At 45.6% G+C, this 22,687-nt stretch overlaps 1 protein-coding gene across 6 annotated transcripts in view; it reads left to right on the top strand.

Annotated features, from left to right (window-relative positions):
- The first annotated feature begins 7,394 nt into the window (after nt 1-7,394).
- LOC140736197 (protein CBFA2T2-like) overlaps nt 7,395-22,687 on the top strand; it is a 189,594-nt gene continuing 174,301 nt past the window's right edge. For 2 of the 6 annotated variants that reach the window (XM_073062106.1, XM_073062108.1), the window contains exon 1: nt 7,417-7,666. Coding sequence is in view for 4 of the 6 variants with exons in the window: in XM_073062110.1 (XP_072918211.1) it covers nt 7,664-7,691 (28 nt within the window). In the remaining 2 variants the exon portion in view is untranslated. Of the gene's footprint in view, nt 7,692-22,687 lie in introns of all 6 variants that reach the window. The other 4 variants (XM_073062110.1, XM_073062103.1, XM_073062101.1 and 1 more) reach the window with 4 other exon arrangements.

The raw sequence follows: 22,687 nt of genomic DNA, 5'->3' as shown, positions 1-22,687 counted from the left end.
ACCTAACAAATTCCACTCCATCTAAACCCCTTGCTCTAGGGAGATGCCCATTGACATTTGGGAAATTAAAATCTCCCATCACGACAGCTCTGTTTATTAATACGCAGGTGAATCTTCTCCAGTCAGATGGTAGAGTGCGTGTCGAATGAGTTGCCCACAGAAGTGTTAGACATGGGTTGAATTTGATTTATTTTATTTGGAGTTACAGCATGATAACAGGCCCTTCTGGACCAAAAAGCCTGTGACCCCATTCACACCCACATGACCAATTACCAATTAACCTACCAAAATGTCTATATGTCTCTGGAATGTGGGAAGAAAGAAGAACATCCGGAGGAAACCCACTGGTCACAAGGAGAACATACAAACTCCTTACGGACAGTGGCGGAATTAAACCCAGGTCTCTAGCACTGCAATAGCTTTGCATTAATCACTACACCCCCTTTAAGAGAAGTTTAGATAGGTACATAGATGGAAAGTTGTATGGAGGGATACAGTCCAGGTGCAGGTAGATGGGACTCGGCAGAAGATCAGGTTGGCATGAACTTGTTGGCCTGAAGGGCTTGTTTCTGCGCTGTAGTATTCTACGACTCAATAAAATTCGGCCAGTGGCAAGAGACAAGAGTAGAGACAATGAACAGGAGCTCAGGCTACGTCCACACTAGACCGGATAATTTTGAAAATGCCGGTTTCACGTAAAAACGATAGGTGTCCACACTATGCATTTTTAAGAATATCGCTGTCCACATTGAAATGGAGATTTCAGCGAATCTCCTCCTCCTGCACATGCGCAGGACACATCTACCGAAAACAAGCGGCATGTTTGGTGTTGAATCTCACCGTAAAAGTGCGCATTTGTGTAGTTACAGACTAGAAAAACTTAAAACGACGGGCAGCTGTTGGCTTTCGCGCAGGAGAACTTAAAAGTAAAAAAAAAACAAATACTGGAACAGACGGAGGCAACCGACAGGGACAGATTGACCTGGCTGATGACGAACATTGAAAAACTGACTAACTCTGTTGCATTAATAAAGCACCTTGTTAAATGTATAAAACATGTCTGCATCAATGTTATCTTGTATTTCCATACAATGTTACATTAGGCTGTTACACATTCATTGGCAGAGAAGTACCGGTACTTGCATAAATAGGTAAACCACCTTCATACGAGCAAGGACAGAAAACAGCAAAGTGAGTATACTTATTTATTCAGTAAGTTATGGGTCAAAGTATTTGGTGAGTACATTTCTAACTCTTCTGGCTTCAGTTTTATTGCCGTCTGTTCTGAAATTGTTAGGTTGTGTTCAAGAAAACAATGAAATGGCGCGCTGCCGTCTGACAGCGTTTTCAGATTTCTCCGGTTACCCCGTCCACACTGATCCGGCCAATCCGGAGTTTTCAAAAATACACACTTTGGAGAGCGTTTCTGAAAAGCTCTGGTTTTGGGGGACAAAAACGCCATTTTAGTGTGGACGAAGGATAAAAACGAAGAGAAAAAGCTTCGGTTCTGGATTTATCCGGTGTAGTGTGGACGTAGCCTCAGTGTGGCAGGGTGTGAGTCGTGGTGTCTTACAAGGATATCAGCCTGGCTGCAACTATTCAATATACACAGCTCAAACAATGGGACAAAGAGACACTTGTAGACCATGTTGGAGTTAATGCTGACAGAAGCATTAAGTTGCAAAGAGATGTTATTAAGTTAATTCAATGGTCAAAATAGCACAGCTGGATTTCAGTGTAGGTAATTGTGCAGTTACCCAGCTGAGACCAATAAGATCAGAATTAGAATCAGAATTAAGTTTAATTTCATTGACATATGTCATGAAATTTGTTGTCTTATGACAGCAGTACAATGTAAGACATACAGTGCTGTGCAAACATCTTAGGCACATATATACAGCTAGGTGCCCAAGATGTTTGCAGAGTACTGTATAGTAATTTTATACATTGCACTGTACTGCTGCCACAAAATAAAATAAATTTCATGACATATGAGTGATGATAAACCTGATTCTGATATGGGTCTCTTGTGGACTGAGAGTGGGAAGGGGGCAGGAAGAGGGGAATTATAATTGGGAAAAGGGGAAGGGAGAGGGGAGGAGCAGGAAGCACCAGAGAGACATTCAGTAATGATCAATAAACTAATTGTTTGAAATTAAATTACCTTGCCTGGTGTCTCAGGGCTGGGTGTGTCTCTCTGCTGCTTCCCACTCCCTCTCCTCTCTCACATGGTGAGGTACAAGTACAGTGAGGTATAGGTACAGGTATAGTGAAGTACAGGTACCGAGAGGTACAGGTACACATATAGTGGGGTACAGGTACCGAGAGGTGCAGGCACACATATAGTGGGATACAGGTACAGTGAGGTACAGACGCACATATAGTGGGGTACAGGTACAGTGAGGTACAGGCACACATATAGTGGGGTACAGGTACAGATATAGTGAGGTACATGTACAAGTGTGAAGATGTACAAGTACAGAGAATAATTTGCTTGCAGTAGCATCACAGGCAAAGAACTACAGGCAAGAGCACATAATATAAATTAAACATAAAAATCATATAAAATAGCAAAAAAATTAGCAAAAGCAAGCTCTCATGACAAAGTACAACAACAGAATTGTCGACAACCCATATATATAAGATTCTTGATATCTTAACCCTAACTCCATCCTAACCTTGGCTCCCTATCCCCTGAACCTGCACCCTGCCCAAGTGAGCAGACACCGGAAGGACTCTGCAGAGACTCAGCCCCTATTAGGGCGGTCAAGCCAGACAACATCTCAGGCCGAGTGCACACCAGCTCACTGACGTCTTTACAGACATCTTCAACACATCACTCATCCAGGCTGGTCCCTACGAGCTTCAAATCAGCCACCATCACCCCTTTACCAAAGAACTTCTACCCCTTCAGAACTAAACAACTACTGCCCAGTGACACTGATGCCAGTCATCATAAAGTGCTTTGAATGGTTGGTAATGGCACACATCAAAAACTCTATTCCTGCCACACAAGACCCTCACCAATATGCTTATCGACAGAATCGCTCTAGAACAGATGCCATAGCATCTGTCTTGCACCTGGCCCTGACTCACCTAGAAAGCAAGAACACTTTATGTCAGAATGATGTTTCTGGATTTCAGTTCAACATTCAACACTATTGTCCCACAGACCTTGGTGAACAAACTCCGCCTCCTCGGTCTAAATTCACCACTGTGCAGCTGTGTGTTGGATTTCCTAACCAACAGACCTCAGACAGTCAGGATGCACAACCGCTCCTCCCTCCCCGTCGTCCTCAACGTGGCTTCCCCCCAGAGCAGAGCGCTGAGCCCATTGCTGTACTTTCTGCTCACACAGCCAAACACCTGAGCAACCGCATTGTCCAGTTCACCGGTGAGATGACAGTGGTGGGCTTCATCACCAACAGCGATAAAGACAGGCCACGGAGCTGGAGGCCTAGTGCCAGGCAAATAACCATTCCCTCAAAAGACAAAGGGGATGGTTATTGACTTCAGGAGAACTTGCACTACTCATGACCCACTTTATATTGGCAGCACAGCGGTGGAAACTGTCAGCACTTTCAAACCCCTGGGAGTGCACATTTCACACAACCTCCATGGACGCAGAACGCATCCTACTCAGTCAAGAAAGCTCACCAATGCCTTTACTTTCTGAGGAGGCTGAAGAAAGCTGGACTATGCACATCCATACTTGCGACCTTCTACAGATGCGCAGTAGTGCGCACCTCTGCATGGTTCGGAAACTGCACTGTGGCAGACAGGAAGGCTCTACAACCGGCAGTCAAAACTGCCCAACGTATCACCGACACCAGCCTACTCACCATCAAAGTACATACAGTACTGTGTGAGAGTCTTAGGCACGTATACACACTTAGGATGCCTAAGAATTTTGCCCACCACTGTACTTTATAAGGTGGAGCAGAGAGCGAGTTTGCAAATCTGGCGTGAGCGAAGGATGTCAGGAATGTCAAGGGTAGAGCACCACAGGAAAACCGTGGGACAAGAGACAGAGAAAACCCCCCAGGGGAAAGAGGTTGCACGGGTGCAGACACAACCTGTCGTGAAATTATTTTTTTTGCGGCAGCAGTACAGCGCAGTACATAAAATTACTACAGTATCATGCAAAAGTCTTAGGTATTCTACTATATACCTGCGCCAAAGACTTTTGCGCAGTAATGTATATACAGAGACGTGCTGATAAAGAGCCAGTAACATTATGAAGGATCTCACCCGCCCTGCTCGTGGACTGTTTGTTCCACTCCCATCAGGGATGAGGCTACGTAGCATCTGCACCACAACCACCAGACTCAGAAACAGTCACTGTCCCCAAGCAGTAAGGCTGATGAACCCCTCCAGCCGTTAACCCACCCCACCACCACTACCTTATCATTTCCTGTCAGAGACAGCTCACATACGGACACTGCTGGACATACAATCAATCTACATATGTACAATATATAAGCTATTGTATGTAGGTTTATATTTATTGTGTTTTTTATTATTGTGCACTTTATCTTTTTACTTTTGTACTGCATCGGATCCGGAGAAACAATTACTTTGTCCTCCTTTACACTTGTGTACTGGAAATGACAGTAAACAAAAAACGAACAATAGATAACACACAAAATGCTGGAGGAAATCAGTAAGTCAGGCAGCATCTATAGAGGGGAATAAACTGTTGTCATTTTGGGCCAAAACTCTTCATTGAGACTGGAAAGGAAGGGGGAAGAAGGTGGGGGGTGGGGGGGAAGGAGTGGATACTGGCAGGTGATAGGTGGAACCAGGTGAAGGGGAAAGTTGGTGGATGAGTGAGAGGGATGAAATGAGAAACTGGGAGTTGAACGGTAGAAGAGGGAAAGAGCTGCAAATGAAAGAATCTAGTAGGAGAGGAGAGTGGACCATGGGAGAAAGGGAAGCAGAGGGAGTTGACGAGAGAAGAGAAGGGCTGAGAGTGTAACCAGAATGGGGATTGGAAGAAAAAGAGGGGGGAAGACATTACCAAGTTAGAGAAATTAATGTTTGTGCCATCAGGTTGGAGGCTACTCAGATGGAATATGAGGTGTTGCTCTTCCGATCTGAGATTTGCTCATCGTGGCAGGAGAAGACACCATGGGAACGTGAACATGAATTGAAATGGATGGTCGGTCACCAGGGCAGACTGCTTTTTGCAGGAGATGGAGCGAAGTTGCTGGAGAAAGCAGCCTCCCAACCCGTGTTGGATCTCACTGAAGCAGAGGGGCCCACCCTGGAATCAATAGACAACCCCAACAGACTCATAGGTGAAGTGTCACTTCACCTGGAAGGACAGTTTGGGACCCTGAACGGTGGTGACGGAGGAGGTGTAGACAAGTCATTGTTGGTGCAGCATTTCGTTGCTGAGGTAAGGTAAGGGTTGCGTAGGTCAGTTCAAGGACCGGCTGGTTGTAGGAAAATAGCTGTACCTGAACGTGGAGCTGGGATTTCAGGCTTTGATGTGTAAAGATTTTTAAAGGATTAGCTTTATTTGTCACATGTAAGTCAAAACAGCCAATGAAATTTGCATCACATCATAGCAGCAAGGATTGGGCAGCCTCTAAGTGTTGTCATGTTCCCGGCACCAGCATAGCATGTCCACAGTTACTAACCCTAGCCTGTACATTTTGGACTGTGAGAGGAAACTGGTGGAAACTCACATAATTATGGGGAGAACGTACAAGCTCCTTACAGTCAGCCGAGGGAATTGAACCCACCAGTGGTTGCTCAATTGTGATAACCCCTACGTTACTGTCACCCCCCCCCCCCACCACCTACCTGCTAGCTGTGATAAGAGGGCATGTCCTTGGTGGTGGGGATCTTTGCTGGTAGATGCCGGGCAGTGCCACCTGTAGATGCCAGGAGGACTGTGCCTGTGTTGGGCCTTGGCTGTAGCTTCTTGCACTCTGTGCATTAGAATTGTCCCATTAAGCCATGTTGCATCCAGCCAGGAGACTCTCAACTCTGCCTCTGGAGGGATTTATCAGTACGTTCAGTGGCATGCCAAATCTATAAGGGAGTAGAGCTGCTGGTGGAAATCTCATTGGCCCCCGAGAGAGAAAAATTCACCTCATCTTCAGTTCTAGTCACCTCATTATAGGAAGGATATGGAAGCTTTAGAGAGGGTGCAGACGAGATTTACCAGTACTTTGCCTGGATTAGAAAGCAAGTCTTACGAGGAAAGGTTGAGCGAGCTGGTGCTTTTCTCTTTCAAACAATAGACAATAGACAGTAGGTGCAGGAGCAGGCCATTCGGCCCTTCTAGCCAGCACCACCATTCACTGTGATCATGGCTGATCATACACAATCAGTGCCCCGTTCCTGCCCTCTCCCCATATCCCTTGACCCCGCTATCTATAAGAGCTCTATCTAACTCTCTCTTGAATGCATCCAGAGACTTGGCCTCCACTGCCTTCTGGGGCAGAGCATTCCACATATCCACCACTCTGGGTGAAAAAGTTTCTCCGCATCTCTGTTCTAAACGGCCTACCCCTTATTCTTAAACTGTGGCCTCTAGTAAACAAAGGAGGGTGAGCGGTGACTAGATAAAGGTTTACAAGTTTACAAGAGCCAAAGATTTTTCTCCCCAGAGCAGAAATGGCTAAAACAAGGCGGCATAATTTTAAGCTAATGGCGGGGTGGGGAAGTGACAGAGATAAGTTTTTAACAGAGAGTGGTGAGTGCATAGAACACCGTGTCAGGGGTAGTGATGAAGCAGATACTTTAGGAGCATGTAAGAAGCTGCTAGATAGGCTCATGTATGATAGAACTATGGCGGGCTATGAGGGAGGGATTGCTTTTGGAGTGGGTTAAAAGACGGCACGACATTGTGCTGTCATGTTCTATCTTCTAGTTCTTTTATAAATAGGCGACCCCTTGTTTTCGAACAGTGGCCACTAGTGCACATTTCTCCAGAAACGGAAACATCCTCTCTACAATCATCCCTCAGCAGGCTGGGTTCCCTTGCGAAACAAGCTACAGTACTGAACACTGCAGCCCTCCCGCCTTTCAAAACCCACCCACTTAACCAAGTCTCCCGACCCCTGGCCAAACACCTGGAGCTACCTAAATACAACTTCTTGTTGTTGTTGACGACGTCGCCCATAAAGTTTGGCGAGTCTCGCTTGGTTTTGCGGCTGTATTCTTTTAATTAAAAGTTTTTTTTTTGGTTTGGCTTTTAGGGGCTGGCGTGGTACGAGTCGGTTCCCGAAAATTGCGAAGAAGCGCAGGGGAAGAGAAGTGTCTAATTTAAATTTGAACCAGCTCCCCAGGTGCACTGGGAAATCGCCTGAAGATATACAGAATGAAGGGGGTGGGGATGGTTAGAGTGTACAATTAGCCGTCTGTTCGATCTGCTAGCTCGGGTAGTTTATCCAACTGGTATGCAAAGTGAGGAGGCTGCCGCCTGCAAACATTGGCTGAGTTGGCGCCTTTGAAGTCCTGGTCATGCTCGTTTCCATTCGGGCTCTGGCGAATCGATCAGACTTGGAGAGGGGCTCTTGAGAGGGAGGGAGGGGGGGGGGGAGAGGTCATCACCCAAAAACAACTCCCATCCAGAGACAAAGTGGAGCTCTTACTGCGCGCCGCAACTCCAGGACACCGCGAAAGTTTTCCAGCGCCAAAAGGCGAAATGGTGGGGATTTCTGGATCTTATCACAGTGAGTGAGACCCGTGGGTGTTGTCTCGATGTTGATTCTTTGTTAAGCTCGTGGTGGTGGTGGTGGTGGTGGTGGTGGTGGGAGGGGGGAATAGTTGCAACATTGTATTTTTGCAAAAGACCACCATCTCTCCCGAGAAAAAAAGTTCTACCGAGCCGGAGGTTTTGGTGAAGATCAAAAGTTGCCTTAAAAGCAATCGATCTGAAGGATTTTGGGGGGGGGGGGTGCGCGAGAGAAAGAGAGTATCTTTGGCGTGAGACGTGTTTTAGCGAGGTGGAGGGAAACTTCGGAAACACGCGGAGTGTTGGTGGTATTGTGCGGAGTCCCGCTTTAAGAGTGACTCTGGCGGCAAGGTCGGTACGTGTAACTGCTTGTGTATATCTGAAGAGGAATCCTTGCCAAAAAAACATGCTTGGCGTTTATAACAATGTATAAAGAAAGAGTAGCAAAGTTGGAATTTTCTTTTGGAATTATTTTGTTGATACTTGAAGGCTTACAACTTTTTATATGTGCTGTCGATCTTTGATCATAATTTGTAACGTTCGCCTCTTTTGCTATCTTATGTTCAGTTCAGTAATGGTTTTGTGTAGTGAGTGCGCTAATGTAGCAACATGTTACACATACGGAGTGATGCGTGTAATATAGACATGCAAAGTAACATTGTTCTGTGTGTTATATATACACGGTCAGGATCGGTGTGGTTAGCGATGTATTTACAAGGTCAATTTCAGCGAGGTATGATAAATACATTGCCATTCGTGTGTTAATATCTCTTTCTTAAAGTAGTCCCTTGGGATTAACGCCTCCGTTTCGGTTGGGGGGTGGGGGTGGGGGTGCCCAGTGTAGGACCCGCAGACTTCGTGCGGTTATTGGTGAGGAGAGACGCCGCGATGGATCGGTGGCTGGTCGGGGAGAGATGGTGCGTTTCTTTTGGCCTGCGCTGCTGGGAGATGTACTGTACATGAAGTTCTCTATTCCCATTGGCTGTAGATTCCAACATGTTGGTGGTATTATTTCATTTATTTGAAAGGCCATAAGACACAGGAGCAGAGCGTGGAGTCTGTTCTGCCTTTCGGTCACAGGAAAGGTCTCAACCCCACTCTCCTGCCTTCTCCCCGTAACTTTTCACCTCCTAAGTAATCAGGAATCTATCAGCCTCCACTTTGAATATACCCAATGACTTGCCCCCCACAGCCGTCTGTGGCAATGAATTCCACAGATTCACCAGTCTCTGGCTAAAGAAATTCCTCATCTCTGTTTTGAAGGGATGTGCTTGTATTCTGAGGCTGTGCCCTCTGGTCCTAGACTTCCCGATTATTGGAAGCATCTTCTCCCTGTCCATGTGTGAGGATAATGTGGAAAACACTGCGGGCTCTCTGCTGACACAGGGAGGCTCACGGGTACAATCCTGACCTCCAGTGCTGTCTATGCGGAGTTTGCAAGTACCCCCCCCCCCCCCACCCCCATATGACCATGTGAGTTCTGCCGGGTGCTCAGGTTTCCTGCTACGGACCAAAGATTTGTGGCTTGGTGGGTTAACTGAACACTGTTAACTACTCACAGTGTGTAGGTGAGTGTCCAGTGACCAGGGCTGAATTCCTAGACTTTGAGAATGCCCTTGAACCTCAGAATCAGAATATCACTGCCAGTGCATTGCAGTACATAATTTTTAAAAGCTGTAAGTTACATTAGGAACGCAGCAGGCCAGGCAGCATCTATAGGGAGAAGTACAGTCAACGTTTTGGGCCGAGACCCTTCGTCAGGTCTCCTGAGTTCTGACGAAGGGTCTCGGCCCGAAACGTCGACAGTACTTCTCCCTATAGATGCTGCCTGGCCTGCTGCGTTCCACCAGCATTTTGTGTGTGTGTTGCTTGAATTTCCAGCACCTGCAGATTTCCTCGTGTTTGCAAGTTACATTAGGAAGTATATTTAAAAATTAAATTTAAGACATGGCTTCATTGTCCATTGAGAAATCTGATGGCAGAGGGGAAGAAGCCAAGATGTTGAGTGTGTGCCTTTATGCTCCTGTACCTCCTCCCTGATGGTAGCTGTGTCCTGGGTGATGGAGTTCCTGCATGGTGGATGCTGCCTTTCTAATCCTTTGCTTTGCACACCAGTGGAGGTGGATGGAGAGCCTGGTTTGGAATGCCAGTGTCACCTCGGTGCCCATCGGAGCCAACGCCACATGATAGGGCCTCGACTCCTGTGAAATTGGCCTGGCAAAGTTACCGTTACTGGTTCCACGAGCAGAAAGGGCAGGAACTGATCGCAATCACAGAAAACACCAGGGAAACTCCCACCTCAATTTAAGAGAAAACAATTCTGCAGGAAGGAGGTACAGGAGCCCAAGGTCCCATACCACGAGGTTCAGGAACAGTTATTACCCTTCAACCATCAGCCTCTTGAACCAGCGTGGATAACTTCACTCACCTCAAACTGAACTGATTCCACAACCTTCAGACTCTCTTTCAAATACTCTATAACTCATGTTCCCAGTATTTATATATATTTTAATTACACAATCAATCATTGTTTATGTATGAAGAAGAAGAAAGCCCTTAACTCTGAGTGGAGTCATCAGGACGCCGTTGTGACAGCGTTTTTTTAGGGTTTTTTTACGAGGCCGAGTTGCTAGCTCAACGCTCAACCCAGCGCGGATGGAAAGCGTGCACAGAAGCCAGCTGGATTCGAACTCGGGAGCCTCCGCTCCGAAGGCCGGCTCTGATGCCACTACACCACCAGCCGGCAATTGTTTATGTATAGTTTTTTCATAAATTCTATTGTGTTTCTTATTTTTTCTGTGAATGCCTGTAAGGAAGTGAAACTCAAGGTAGCATATGGTGACATATACATACTGTGATAATAAGTTTACTTTGACTTGACTTTGAAAGTGAGCAGGAGAGTCTACAACTTTCCATTGTTTGTTGGTTATGTGCTGTGGGTGATCATGCTACTTCCATGACCATGATTGTTCTGGGCAAATTTTTCTACAGAAGTGGTTTGTCATTGCCTTCTGGGCAGAGTCTTTACAAGATGGGTGACCCCAGCCATTATCAACACTCTTCAGAGATTGTCTGCCTGGTGTCAGTGGTCGCATAACCAGGACTTGTGATATGCACCGGCTGCTCCTATGGCTTCATGTGACCCTGATCTACGGGGTAATTGGGGCTCCACCTTGCCCAAGAGTGGCTTGCAGGCTAGTGGAAGGAAGGAGCATCTTAAATCTCCTTTGATAGAGACGTATCTCCACCCCGCCGTGGCTTGAACATATTCAGAACTGTAAGGCCATCTAGTGAAGCACCCAAAGGATAACCCCAAAGAGAATGAAGAGGTGTGTGTTTACACATACATTACACAGTCAGTTGGAGCATGGTATGCGTATAACATACAAAAGGTGCTGGGGGACCTCAGCAGGTTAAGCAGTGTCAATAGAGGGGAAATGACAGCTTTATGGGTTGAGACCGTTCATCTGTTGCAAGGTCCCAAATCAAAACGTGGGTTGTACATTTCCCTCCAGAGCTGCCGCCTGACCCGAGTTCTGCCAGTGTTTCGTGTGTTGCTCTGGATTCCAGCATCTATGGTCTCTTATGCTTTCACGTATATTATGTACATGATCAGGGATGCCCTCAGTATGGGTTTTGCATAAATGATCACGGACAGTGTGTTTTTAATTTCTGTGTTCTTTGTACTTATATTTACAGTACTGTACAAAAGTCTCAGGCATGTGTATATAGCCAGGGTGCCTAAGACCTTGCACAGTATTGTGGTAATTTTATGTATTGCACTGGACTATCGCCACAAAAAAAAAACAAATTTCGTGATGTATGTGAGTGATGATAAACCTGATTCTGATATGGGCCTCTATTGTGGACTGAGAGTGGGAAGGGGGCAGGAAGAGGGGAACCCTGGTTGTGGAGAGAGGAGGGAGCGGGAAGCACCAGAGAGACAATCTGTAATGAACAATAAGCCAATTGTTTGGAATTAGAATGACCTTGCCTGGTGTCTTAGAGATGGGTGTGTCGGCATACGTGCCACACCTCCCACCCCAGCACTCTACCTCTGCCACCTGTTCAACACCCCTCCTGCGGCGCTCTACCCTCAACATTCCCAACATCCTGCCAGATTTACAAGCTTGCTCTCTGCTTCTTTTTGTCAAAGTATTGGGTGCCTTTGGGGTTGTGTCTTGTGCCCTGAGAGATTGTGTAGCTTCCAGTTCAAGAATACCTTGTGCCTGTGGTTAATTAACTTCTGCATCTCCTCGGTTTTTGCATCAGAACAGTCCCTGCGGGTGATTTCTGGGGTTGAAGCAGGAGGCTCTTCACAGGTGTTAATTATTGTGACCCAGGAGCAGTCCAGATACCCTGGAGACTTACGGGCTCCTGTTGGTTGCGAGTTACCATGTTGCTAATGAGGAGGCACCGATGTGGAGAGCTTCTTTAGGGCACCCGTATGCACATCTACTTGTGCATGTGACCATTAACTTGACTTTGAATTTGATATGAGACCTGTGGGAATGTTGTTTTGGGACCTGATGGAGGAATTGATTGATGTCAGCCTGGTAGACATTGACACCTGTCATGGTGTTGTTGACATCCCTGCTTGGGCAGTGATATACTGAGTAGGTGCCAGTCCCTGGGCCACTGGTGTGTCATGGAAATAGCTAAAATGTATAAAGAAGACAAACTGAGTATAAAAATAAGTATTTAAATGAAGCACAGATCACGTTAGAACACTAACAATACTACTGCTGTACTATAAAACTGTGTATCAATTCCTAATAGTTATTATTTTGACTGTAAATGAACACAATCAGCGCAGTGTAGATAATGGACTGTCAATGATTGCATCCTCCAAATCTTCATTTTCATTGTAACATTGAGGACGATTGTCGATAGCTTTAAATTCTTCGTTGTTCCTAAGTAGTAGAAGTAATAAAATTGTTTCATTTTCAATCCTGACCACTTCTGGCGTCTCCAAATCTGAATGCTTGAAACTGCAGTGAGCAAAACATTTCTGAATCATTTTATTGCTTATTTCTCGCCAACCGTCAGTGAGATAATTTGTTAGTTTCTGAACAGAAGCACAGGCAACTGAACTTATTTAAAAACTGTTTGCTCAAAGCGTGGTGCAGTGTCTAGTGGCCAAGAGAGTGCATGTGACTGACTATTCAGCAGCAGTCTCCTGCCCCATTTAGATGGCAGAGTTTCCCAAATAAGCAAAGGGAATCCTGGCTGTTTTCTCAATTAGTTTTTATTCCTTAAGAATTGCCCCAAATAAATGATTGTCTCAATTAACTGAAGGCCCAGTTAGCTCCAGTCTTCCTTGTATCTAGTGAGAACCATTTTGCTGTACTTGTTCCATATATGGGCTGAACGACTAAACGCCATAGGAGCAGAATTAGGCCATTCGGCCCATCACATTTTCTCCGCCATTCTATCATGGCTGATTTATTATCCCTCTCAACCTCATTCCCCTGCCTTCTCCCCATAACCTTTGATGCCCTTACTAATCAAGAACCTATCAGCCTCTTTAAATATACCCAGAGACTTGGCCTCCATAGCCGCCTGTGGTGATGAATTCCGCAGATTCATTGCCCTCTGGATAAAGAAATTCCTCTCATCTCTGTTCTAAAGGGATGCCCTTCTATTCTGAGTCTGTGTCCTCTGGTCCTAGACTCTCCCACCATGGGAAACATCTTCTCCACATCCACTCTATCTAGCCCTTTCAATATTTGATGGATTTCAATGAGATGCCCCCTCTGTCTCTTCTAAGCGCCTACGAGGATAGGCGCAGAGTCATCAAATGCTCCACTTCTGTTCACCCTTTCAACCCCAGGATTATAACTGCAGTTTGTGCTGTTTATACACAACCCCTGACAATGAATATACGATGGTCAATGAAGATGGAGTGGGTTGTACAGGAAGAGCATCAGTGTAATGTAGGGTTAATAACTGTGGAGTGTGTGTTCGACGTATAGCAGTGGGGTATGTGTTATATGAACAAGTAACATTGAGGTGTTATTGTCGTTACACGGGTCGTTAACACTGCAATCAGAATAAGCGAGAGATGCACATTTAGTAATTGTGTAGATACCAAAATATGGAAACAACAATGTTGTGAAGGAAATGGGTCGTTTCTAACTTTACTGTGAAGTACTCAGCCAATGGTAATGTGGTCACACAGGCAGCAATCGTTTTCTATACATCTTCATTTTCATGGCACATTTATTGCAGGAAAACATCCCAAAGCCATTGCGCAGATGTACCAGGGATAACAGACATTAAGCCAGATTAGAAAGCGTGAACAAGGGCTTTGTTAAACTCAGTGTTTTGACGAAGTGGAGGGATTCAGAGAGACAGTTGCAGGGTGTCTAGTGAGGGCGGTTGAAGATACAGACAGCGATCAGTGGGGGATAGGGCGGGCAGGCCTGACTCATCAGAGTAGCAGGTGTGGAATATAAGTAGAGGGCAGTGAGAGGTTACAAAGAAAAATCAATAGTAACGTGGACCGAACACCTTCGCTCTGTCTGCGAGAAGCAGGATTTTCCCTGTGGTCAAACCATTTTAATTTAATTCCACTCCCCATTCCCATTCTAACACGTCAGTCCATCGCCTCCCGTACTGCCATGATGAGGTCACATTCAGGTTGGAGGAGCAACACCTCATATTCTGTCTGTGCATCCTCCAACTTGACGAGATATGAATATCGATTTCTCTTAACTTCCATTAATTTCTCCCCCTTCCCCTTCTCTCTTTTTCCATTCCCCTCTCACTTCTTCTCTTCCACTCACATGCCCACCAGCTCCCTCTCATTCCCCTCCACCTTCCCTATCTCCCATGGTCCACTCTCTTATCAGATTCCTTCTTCTCCTGGCCTTTACCTCTTCCACCTACACCCTCCCAGTTTCTTTCTTCAGCCCCCCCTCCCCACACCCATCATCCTTCCCCTCATCTGGTTTAACCTGTTACCCGCCAGCTTGTACTCCTTTCCTTTACCCCATCTACTTTTACTGGCTTCTTCCACCTTTCTTTCCAATCCTGATGAAGGGTCTCAGATTTAGAAAAGCTCTATTCCTTTCCATAGATGCTGCCTGACCTGCTGAGTTCCTCCAGCATTTTGTATGTGTGTTGCAGGTGTTCCCAACCTGGTGTCCACAGGCGTCTTGGCTAATGGTAGGGGTCCATGACATTAAAAAGATTGGGAAGCCCATCTATAGAGCTAGAATAGGGTGAGGCATCATCAGTCCTGATGAAGGGTTTCAGCTTGAAATGTCGACTGTACTCTTTTTCGTAGATGCTGCCTGGCCTGCTGAGCTCCTCCAGCATTTTGTGTCTGTCGTAAGGCAACGGAGTAATTTTGGGGTGTGGGAGCCTAACTAGAATGACATTGGAGCAAGAGGGGGAAGAATTTGTGTTTGTACGGCAGCTTGAATAATCTCAAAGTCAAAGTAAAATTCATTATTAAAATTTATTATCATTAACAGTACAGTGAATTCCACTTAATTGGGACACATCAGAACTTGTACATTTTGGCCCAGTTAAGCATCTGCCCAATTTTCAAAGTTTCATGTAAATAGTTAAAAAGATATATAAAAAAATAAACTACTGTTTAACTGAGTTACAAATTATATATTCGAGTGAAATACAGAACAAATTAGAACACTGCCAATGTTAAATACACTACTATAAAACTGAGTTAGTTCCTAATAGTTGTTGATGGAGGAATTAAACCTGTGTACCCTGCCATGTTCTTTTGATTGATTGTAAATGAACAAAATCAGTGCAGATGCCTGTGCAGATAATGGACTGCCTTCATACGATGTTTTCGAAAATTGTATCCTCCAAATCCTGATTTTTATTGTAACATTGAAAATGATTGTTGATACCTTCAAATTCTTCATAGTTTTTAACTTGTTGAAGTTCCATTTTCACTCCCGGCCTTTTTTGGCAACCCCAGGCCTGAATGCTTGAAACTGCAGTGAGCAAAACAGTTCTGACTTGTCTTCCTGCTCATTTCTCGCCAACTCTCAGTGACTGAAATCTGTGTTGTTTGAACTCAAACACACGCAGCTTCAGCTATTTAAAAACTGTTCACTCCAAGCACCACTCTTAACAGCCACACAAGTGCACGCAACTCATGGAGGTGTGAGGCCGTTCGGCAACAGCTTCCTTTCCCAATTAAGCAGCGTAGCATCCCAAATAAATGAAGGGAATCCCAGGTAGTTCCTCTGTTAGTTTTCATTCTTTAAGATTTGTCCCAAATAAGCAGTTGTCGCCCTGATTAACCAATGGCTCAATTAACCGGAATCCACTGTGTTAGCTTGAGATTCATTTTCCTGCAGCCATTTACAGAAAAATAAAGATATGAAATAGAATTTATGAAAATAAAGACTGACAAACAAACATTGTTTGAAGAAGACAAATTGTGTAAATATAAAAATTAATACTGAGAACATGAGTTGTTGAGTGTAGAATCAGATCATTGTTGGGGTGAATGGAGTTATCCGTGCCAGTTCTGGAGCCTGATGTTTGAAGGGTAATAACTGTGTTGCTCCAGCCCTCTCTCTATGCTTTTCTGGAGTGTCTGCTTAGAGTTTGGAAGGTTAAACTTGAAGACAGAGGACAAGGTTCATTGCAGGAGTGTTAGCAGCTTGGAGGAACAGGAGGAACCGTGAATTCCCTCAAAGTTACCGTGCGAGTTGCTAGGGTGATTAAGAAGGCGTATGGAATGTTGCCCTTCATTAGTTGGGGAACTGAGTTTGACAGTTGCAAGGTATTGCTGCAGCTCTGTAAAACAAAATTGGGGTAAGGACGTTGGTGGAAAGTATAGGAGGGATGTCAGGGGTAGGTTTTTTACACAGAGAGTGGCGAGTGTCTGGAACGTACTGCAAGGGGTGGTGGTGGAGCCGATACGTTCAGGACATTTAAGAGACTCTTAGATAGGCACTTGGATGATAGAAAAATGGAGGGCTATGTAGGAGGCAAGGGTTAGATTAATCTTAGAGTAGGCTAAAAGGTTGGCACTGAAGGGTCTGTACTGTGCTGTAATGTTCTTATGTTCTATTTTTCCAGTGAGCAGTTAGAATCCATAGAGTTAAACTAGGCAAGGACTTCTTGTGACGGAGATGGGCGGTGTTAGGGAGCAGGATGCCAGGGGGCTTTGTGATGGCGAGGACGTGTGGTTGGACAGGGTGGTTCTGGGTTGGTCCTCGAGGTTTGATACAATGATCCAGGAAGTGAGGAGGAGGGAAGGGCTGTTGCATTGAGGCATAGGCAGACAGCTGATGACTTTGAGGGAAGCCACCACTGGTGTGATGACGATAGTTCACATCCATCACTGGTACAGTTTCTGTTGCGTACAAGGTCAGTCATAAAGCGACTGATCTGCATCAGAATCCATTTCCTTGCCTTTGGTCCCTGCCACATAACAGCCTTAACTGACAGAAGACATATCTGTCTTAACTTTGGCTGTCTCAGTTGGGCCTCTGCGTCCCATGTCTGGAGGCAGAGAATTTTAGATTTCTGTTCCCCTTTGTGTGGGAAAATGATTCCCATTCCCTCCCGCTATTGTTAAGGTTATACCCCCTCGTTCTTGAGGAAATTGTTTCTCCGTCTGCTCCTAACGGTTTAAACAGCTGGAACAGGTCACCCACCGTACTGAGGGACGTCTGTGCAGTCGTGACCGTCTGACTCTTTCTGTGGCTGCACTGCTTTGCTGTTTGTGGGGTGCCCACCCCCTTCCCCTGGTGCAGTGGGCAGAACTGGGTGCACCCTGCAGAGGGGCTGTTGCAAGACCCTGCACAAGTCCTGCATTGCCTGCCTTTGTAATCCAACCCCTTGAGACAAAGCCAACATTTCGAATGCTTTTAATACCTATTGTTGGGTTTAAGTGGTTTCTGGACTTGCACTCTTGAAACTCAGCACTGTTTTTACGATCTTGTTTACGCTCAGAAAGCTCTTGATTTACCACCCCCGGGCACGAGGATGCTGGAAGCTTGGAGCAGAATTCCGCCACTCCCTGCAGCGTGATCGTGGTGGACCTTCCCCAGGCTTCAGCTCCTCAGTAACAGTTCCACACGGTTCCCAGTTCCCTGATCTCCTAAAAAAAATTGTCTACCTCTTCTTTAAATCCCTCCATTGATTTGGCCTTGCTGTCATCAGCTCTGTGAGTTGCTTATTGCTTGTCTGGACTGGTGGTGATGTCGAGAGTGCCGTTCATCCCTCCTCAGCTGCTGTAGTGACAAGTCCTGTGCCAAGATCTGTGTGTGCAATACTACTCTTACACGTGTGTGTGTGTGCGTGCAAAATTACATTTGCGTGTGTGTGTGTGAGATACTACATTTACATGTGTGTGTGTGTGCGCAATATTACATTTGCACATGAGTGTGTGATACATCTGCACGTGTGTGCAATACGTGAATTTGTTTGGAGGTGCGTCTGTGTTTTGTATGTGTGCTTGCATGTATGTGTGTGTATGGTGAGTGTTTGCACGTGTGTGTGAGTGTCTCTGCATGTGATGTGTATGTTTTGTGTGAGGTTGAGAGCATGTGAGTGTGCCCTGCTAGAAATTCCAGTTGCTGCGTTTTACACTAGTGCAGGATTTGTCTACCCTCCACTCTCCACAGCTGTGTAGCTCCTGTATTTTATCCTGGCTGTGCACACCAGTGAGCTCCTGTTAGAGTGCAAGGTGCGCTGGTGAAAATCTGTGGCAGAGAAGTGCTCTTTTAGGCCATTGGCTCCACAGTCACTGCCCTAAACTGCAACAGCGATCTCGGCTGCCAGCGGTGAGCAGGGGCTTTCCTGAAACATTTTTGCTCTGTGGAGATTTATACCATTGTTGCAATAAGTTCAAGTTCAGTTTTACTGTCATCTGTGTGTGTATATATAACCAACCAAATGAAACATTTCCAGGCCACAGTGCACCTACAAAACATACATCACATACAGCATGCCAAACAAAATATTACCACAAGTAAGTTATTAGAATATAATTCAACGTGCACATAGTGTGCAGCACAGGTAAACAGTAAACAGCTTGCTGTCCTAGAGAAGAGACCTCGCTGATGACAGCTTCTTCCCTCAGGCTGTCATTAGTCTCAGAGCCTGGGGGAAGAAGTGTTACCCAGTCTGGCAGCCCTAGTCCTGATGCCCCTGTACCTCCTTCCTGACGGTAGTGGGTTAAAGAGATTGTGGGTCGGGTGATAGGGATTCTCAACAATGCTTTGGGCCCTTCGTATACGACCTCTATTGGTAGATGTGTCAAAGACCAAGTTGAACTGCCAATGTAAGCGGTCAAGGAAATGAGATTGGGTTACTTAGTGGGTTTCATGATCTAGGCATATCTCGGCCAGTGATGGTCCTTTCGATGAGGTCGTGAAGAGGAGGTAGCTGGCTGGCTTGAGCAAGGCAGGGTCTTGTAGATTGTGAGCTGATAATTAATTACCTTGTGTTACTGCTTGAGAGAACGTGGGTGAGAACTGGCGCTGTTCCTCAGTGCCAGTGGGTGGGGATTTTCAAGGACAGGACTGAGGTTGGATGGGAATATTGGGGGTGGGTGTGTGCAAAGTTCAAAGTAAACTTATTATCAAGGTACATTCATGTTACCATAGTCTATCTTGAAATTTGTTCCTTGCAGGCATTAGTAGGAAAATTAAAGAAATACAATAAAATCTACAAAAAGCCATACACAAACAAAACAAACAATCAATGTGCAAAAGAAGACAAACTGCAAACAAAAATAGTATTGAGACCATGAGTGGTAAAGAGTCCTTTGACAATGAGATTGTGGGTTATGGAATCACTTCAGAGTTGAGATGAGTGAAGTTATCCCAATCAAGAGCCTAATGATAATAACTGTTCCTAAACCTGGTGATGTGAGAACTGAGGCTCCTTTATCTTCTGCCCATGGTAGCAGCGAGAAGAGAGCATGGCCTGGATGGTTGGGGGGTCTTTGCTGATGATGCAGGACAAGGACAGAACTGAGGTTGGGTGGCAGAATTGGGGCGGGTGTGCTCAAAGTAAATCTATTATCAAAATATGCAGATGTTACCATGTAAAACCTTGAGATCCATTTTCTTGCAGGCATGTACAGGAAAAATAAAGAAGGACAATAGAATCTGTGATAAGCCATACACAAGCAAAGGCTGAAAAACAACCAAAGTGCAAAAGAAGCCAAAATGTGCAAATAAAACAAAAATAATCAAGTTCAAGTTTATTGTCATTCAACTGTATAGATGTAAACCAGCAAGTGAAATGATTTTGATCCAGACCAAGGTGCACAACACTGTACATACAGCTCACACACAACACATATAATATTGCCATAAAAATATATTCCAGAATACTGACGTTTAGCATAAGGTGCATTTATGACCTTAAGATATCAATAAATTAGAGAGAGTGCAGAGACGATTTACTAGGATGTTACCTGGGTTTCAGCACTTAAGTTACAGAGAAAGGTTGAACAAGTTAGGTCTCTATTCATTGGAGCGTAGAAGGTTGAGGGGGGATTTGATCGAGGTATTTAAAATGTTGAGAGGGATAGATAGAGTTGACATGAATAGGCTGTTTCCATTGAGAGTAGGGGAGATTCAAACGAGAGGACATGATTTGAGAGTTAGGGGGCAAAAGTTTAAGGGAAACACGAGGGGGTATTTCTTTACTCAGAGAGTGATAGCTGTGTGGAATGAGCTTCCTGTAGAAGTAGTAGAGGCCAGTTCAGTTGTGTCATTTAAGGTAAAATTGGATAGGTATATGGACAGGAAAGGAGCGGAGGGTTATGGGCTGAGTGCGGGTAGGTGGGACTAGGTGAGATTAAGAGTTCGGCACGGACTAGGAGGGCCGGAATGGCCTGTTTCCGTGCTGTGATTGTTATATGGTTTATATGACACAAATTACAAAGTAAACAGTATGACCTTACAGTTGCTTCATACACCTGGGTGGTGGCCGGGAGTTCAGTAGTCTCACGGCCTGGGGGAAGAAGTTGTTTCCCATCCCAACAGCCCTTGTCCTAATGCTACGGTACCTCCTGTGTAATAGTAGGGGTAATACTGAGAATATGAGCTGTAAAGAGTTCTTGAAAGTGGAATCAGTTCGGAGTTGTGGTGAGTGAAGTTATCCATGCTGGAGAGAGAGCTGCTCCGATCAGAGACCCCGTTGGTAGCGGTGAGCTTGCTGCTGCTGACACATGCTCTCACTATCCAGGCAGCCCCAGGGGCTCCATGGACTTGAACTTTCAGGAAGGTGGGGGAAGCAAATCTGGCTCTTTGGGTTCTTCTAGGCCGTGACTTCAGTTTGTGCATCTCAGCAGGCATGATGGGCTTTTACCCATGTGGCCACATTCCCAGCACCCAGATGAAGCTCCTGGACCGTCGAGGGGAACCTGGCGTTACTTGAAGCGGAGCAGGGCAGTTCCTCTTCTTACTGTCCTGCACACTGTCTAAACCAATCAACCACAGAAAAGACAGATTACCCGGTTGTTTTTTTTTGTTCCTGTTGCTGGACACTTCTTATTCCCAAAGTTGTTAATATCTTAGAAAGGCGGTGTGAAGGAGATACAGCAGGTTGCCTTCTCCTCACTTAGACTTACAGAGAGATCCAACATCAGAATCAGGTTTATTATCGCTGACATACAGTATGACATGAAATTTGTTGTTTTATGGCAGCAGTTCAAAACATGAAAAATTCCTATAAGATAAAAGAAAAATGACTAAATTGAGCAAAGGAAGGAACAGTGTTAATGGGTTCATGGACTGTTCAGAAATCCGATGGTGGAGATCAATAAGTTATTCCGAAAACTTTACGTGTGTGTCTTCAGGCTCTTGTTCCTCCTCCATGCTGGTGGTAAGGAGAAGGGGACACGTTCTGGGTGATGGGCTCCTTAATGATGGACACCGCTTTCGTAGAGCTGTCTCTGTTGAAGGTGGCCTTGGCGGTGTGGAGGCTTGTCCCTGAGATGGAGCTGGCTGAGTCTGTAACCCTCTGCAGCCTCTCGTCGTCTTGTACTCTGCAGTCTCCACATCAGGCAGTGATGCATCCAGTCAGAACGCTCTCCACCATATAGTCGTAGACGTTTGTTAGTCTTTGGAATCCAGGAGGGATGCAGGCCCAACTGAGACCACCACCCATTTACACTAATCTGACAGTCCCCATATTCTCTTCGGCTGTGCCCCCCACCCACCTGTGTTCTGTGGCTGGCCGTTCCCATCCACCTGCGCACCTCACTTACCTACCAACGCTCTAGGGTGGGCAATTCTCCCTCAGATAGCCACGTCTTGGAATGAAGGGTGAAACCTATGTAGTCACAGGGAGAGCATGCAAACACCACCCAGACAGTGAGTGAGGCCAGGATTGAACCCATTGGGGCCGCGAAGCAGCAGCTCTAGTAACGGTCTCACTGCACCCCCCCCGTAGAACGCATCCTGCCTGGAAGCACCGCAGACTGGTATAGCAGATGCTGTGCCCAAAACCACAAGGAATTGCAGAGTTGTTAAACTAAGCCTGGACTATCATGAAAACCCAGCCATGTCTCTATTAAAACTCTGATCACACTTCCCACTATCACTGATTAGTTTTTTTGCGCATGGGGGGGGGGGGGGGGCTGATGTTCTTGCTACTGTTTGCGCAAGTTGTTTTTTTTTGTGCATGGGAGGGTTTGATATTTTTCTTTGCATTGGTTTTGTGGCTGTCTGGAGAAGACAAATCTCAGAGTTGTATATTGCGTATGTACTTTGATAATAAATATACAGTACCTTGAACCTATTTCGGGAAAGCAGCCAACGTAAGACCCTTCTCATTCCAAACATTCTCTTCTTCTGGGCAGAAGACAGAAATGCTTGAGAACGTGTACCAGCAGGCTCAAGGACATCTACTCCATTGTTAAAGGACTGTTGAATGGACCTCTTGTATGACAAAGATTAGCTGTATTGTCCTATTTAGACACTGCCTGGTTTGCTGAGTTCCTCCAACACTTTATGATGGAGCACCTGTGAAATTTCC

Source organism: Hemitrygon akajei, chromosome 11, assembly GCF_048418815.1.
Source record: "Hemitrygon akajei chromosome 11, sHemAka1.3, whole genome shotgun sequence".
Classification (NCBI taxonomy): Eukaryota; Metazoa; Chordata; class Chondrichthyes; order Myliobatiformes; family Dasyatidae; genus Hemitrygon; species Hemitrygon akajei.
Note: the sequence above shows the minus strand (reverse complement) of the source record. Positions and strands in the feature narration are given on the sequence as shown.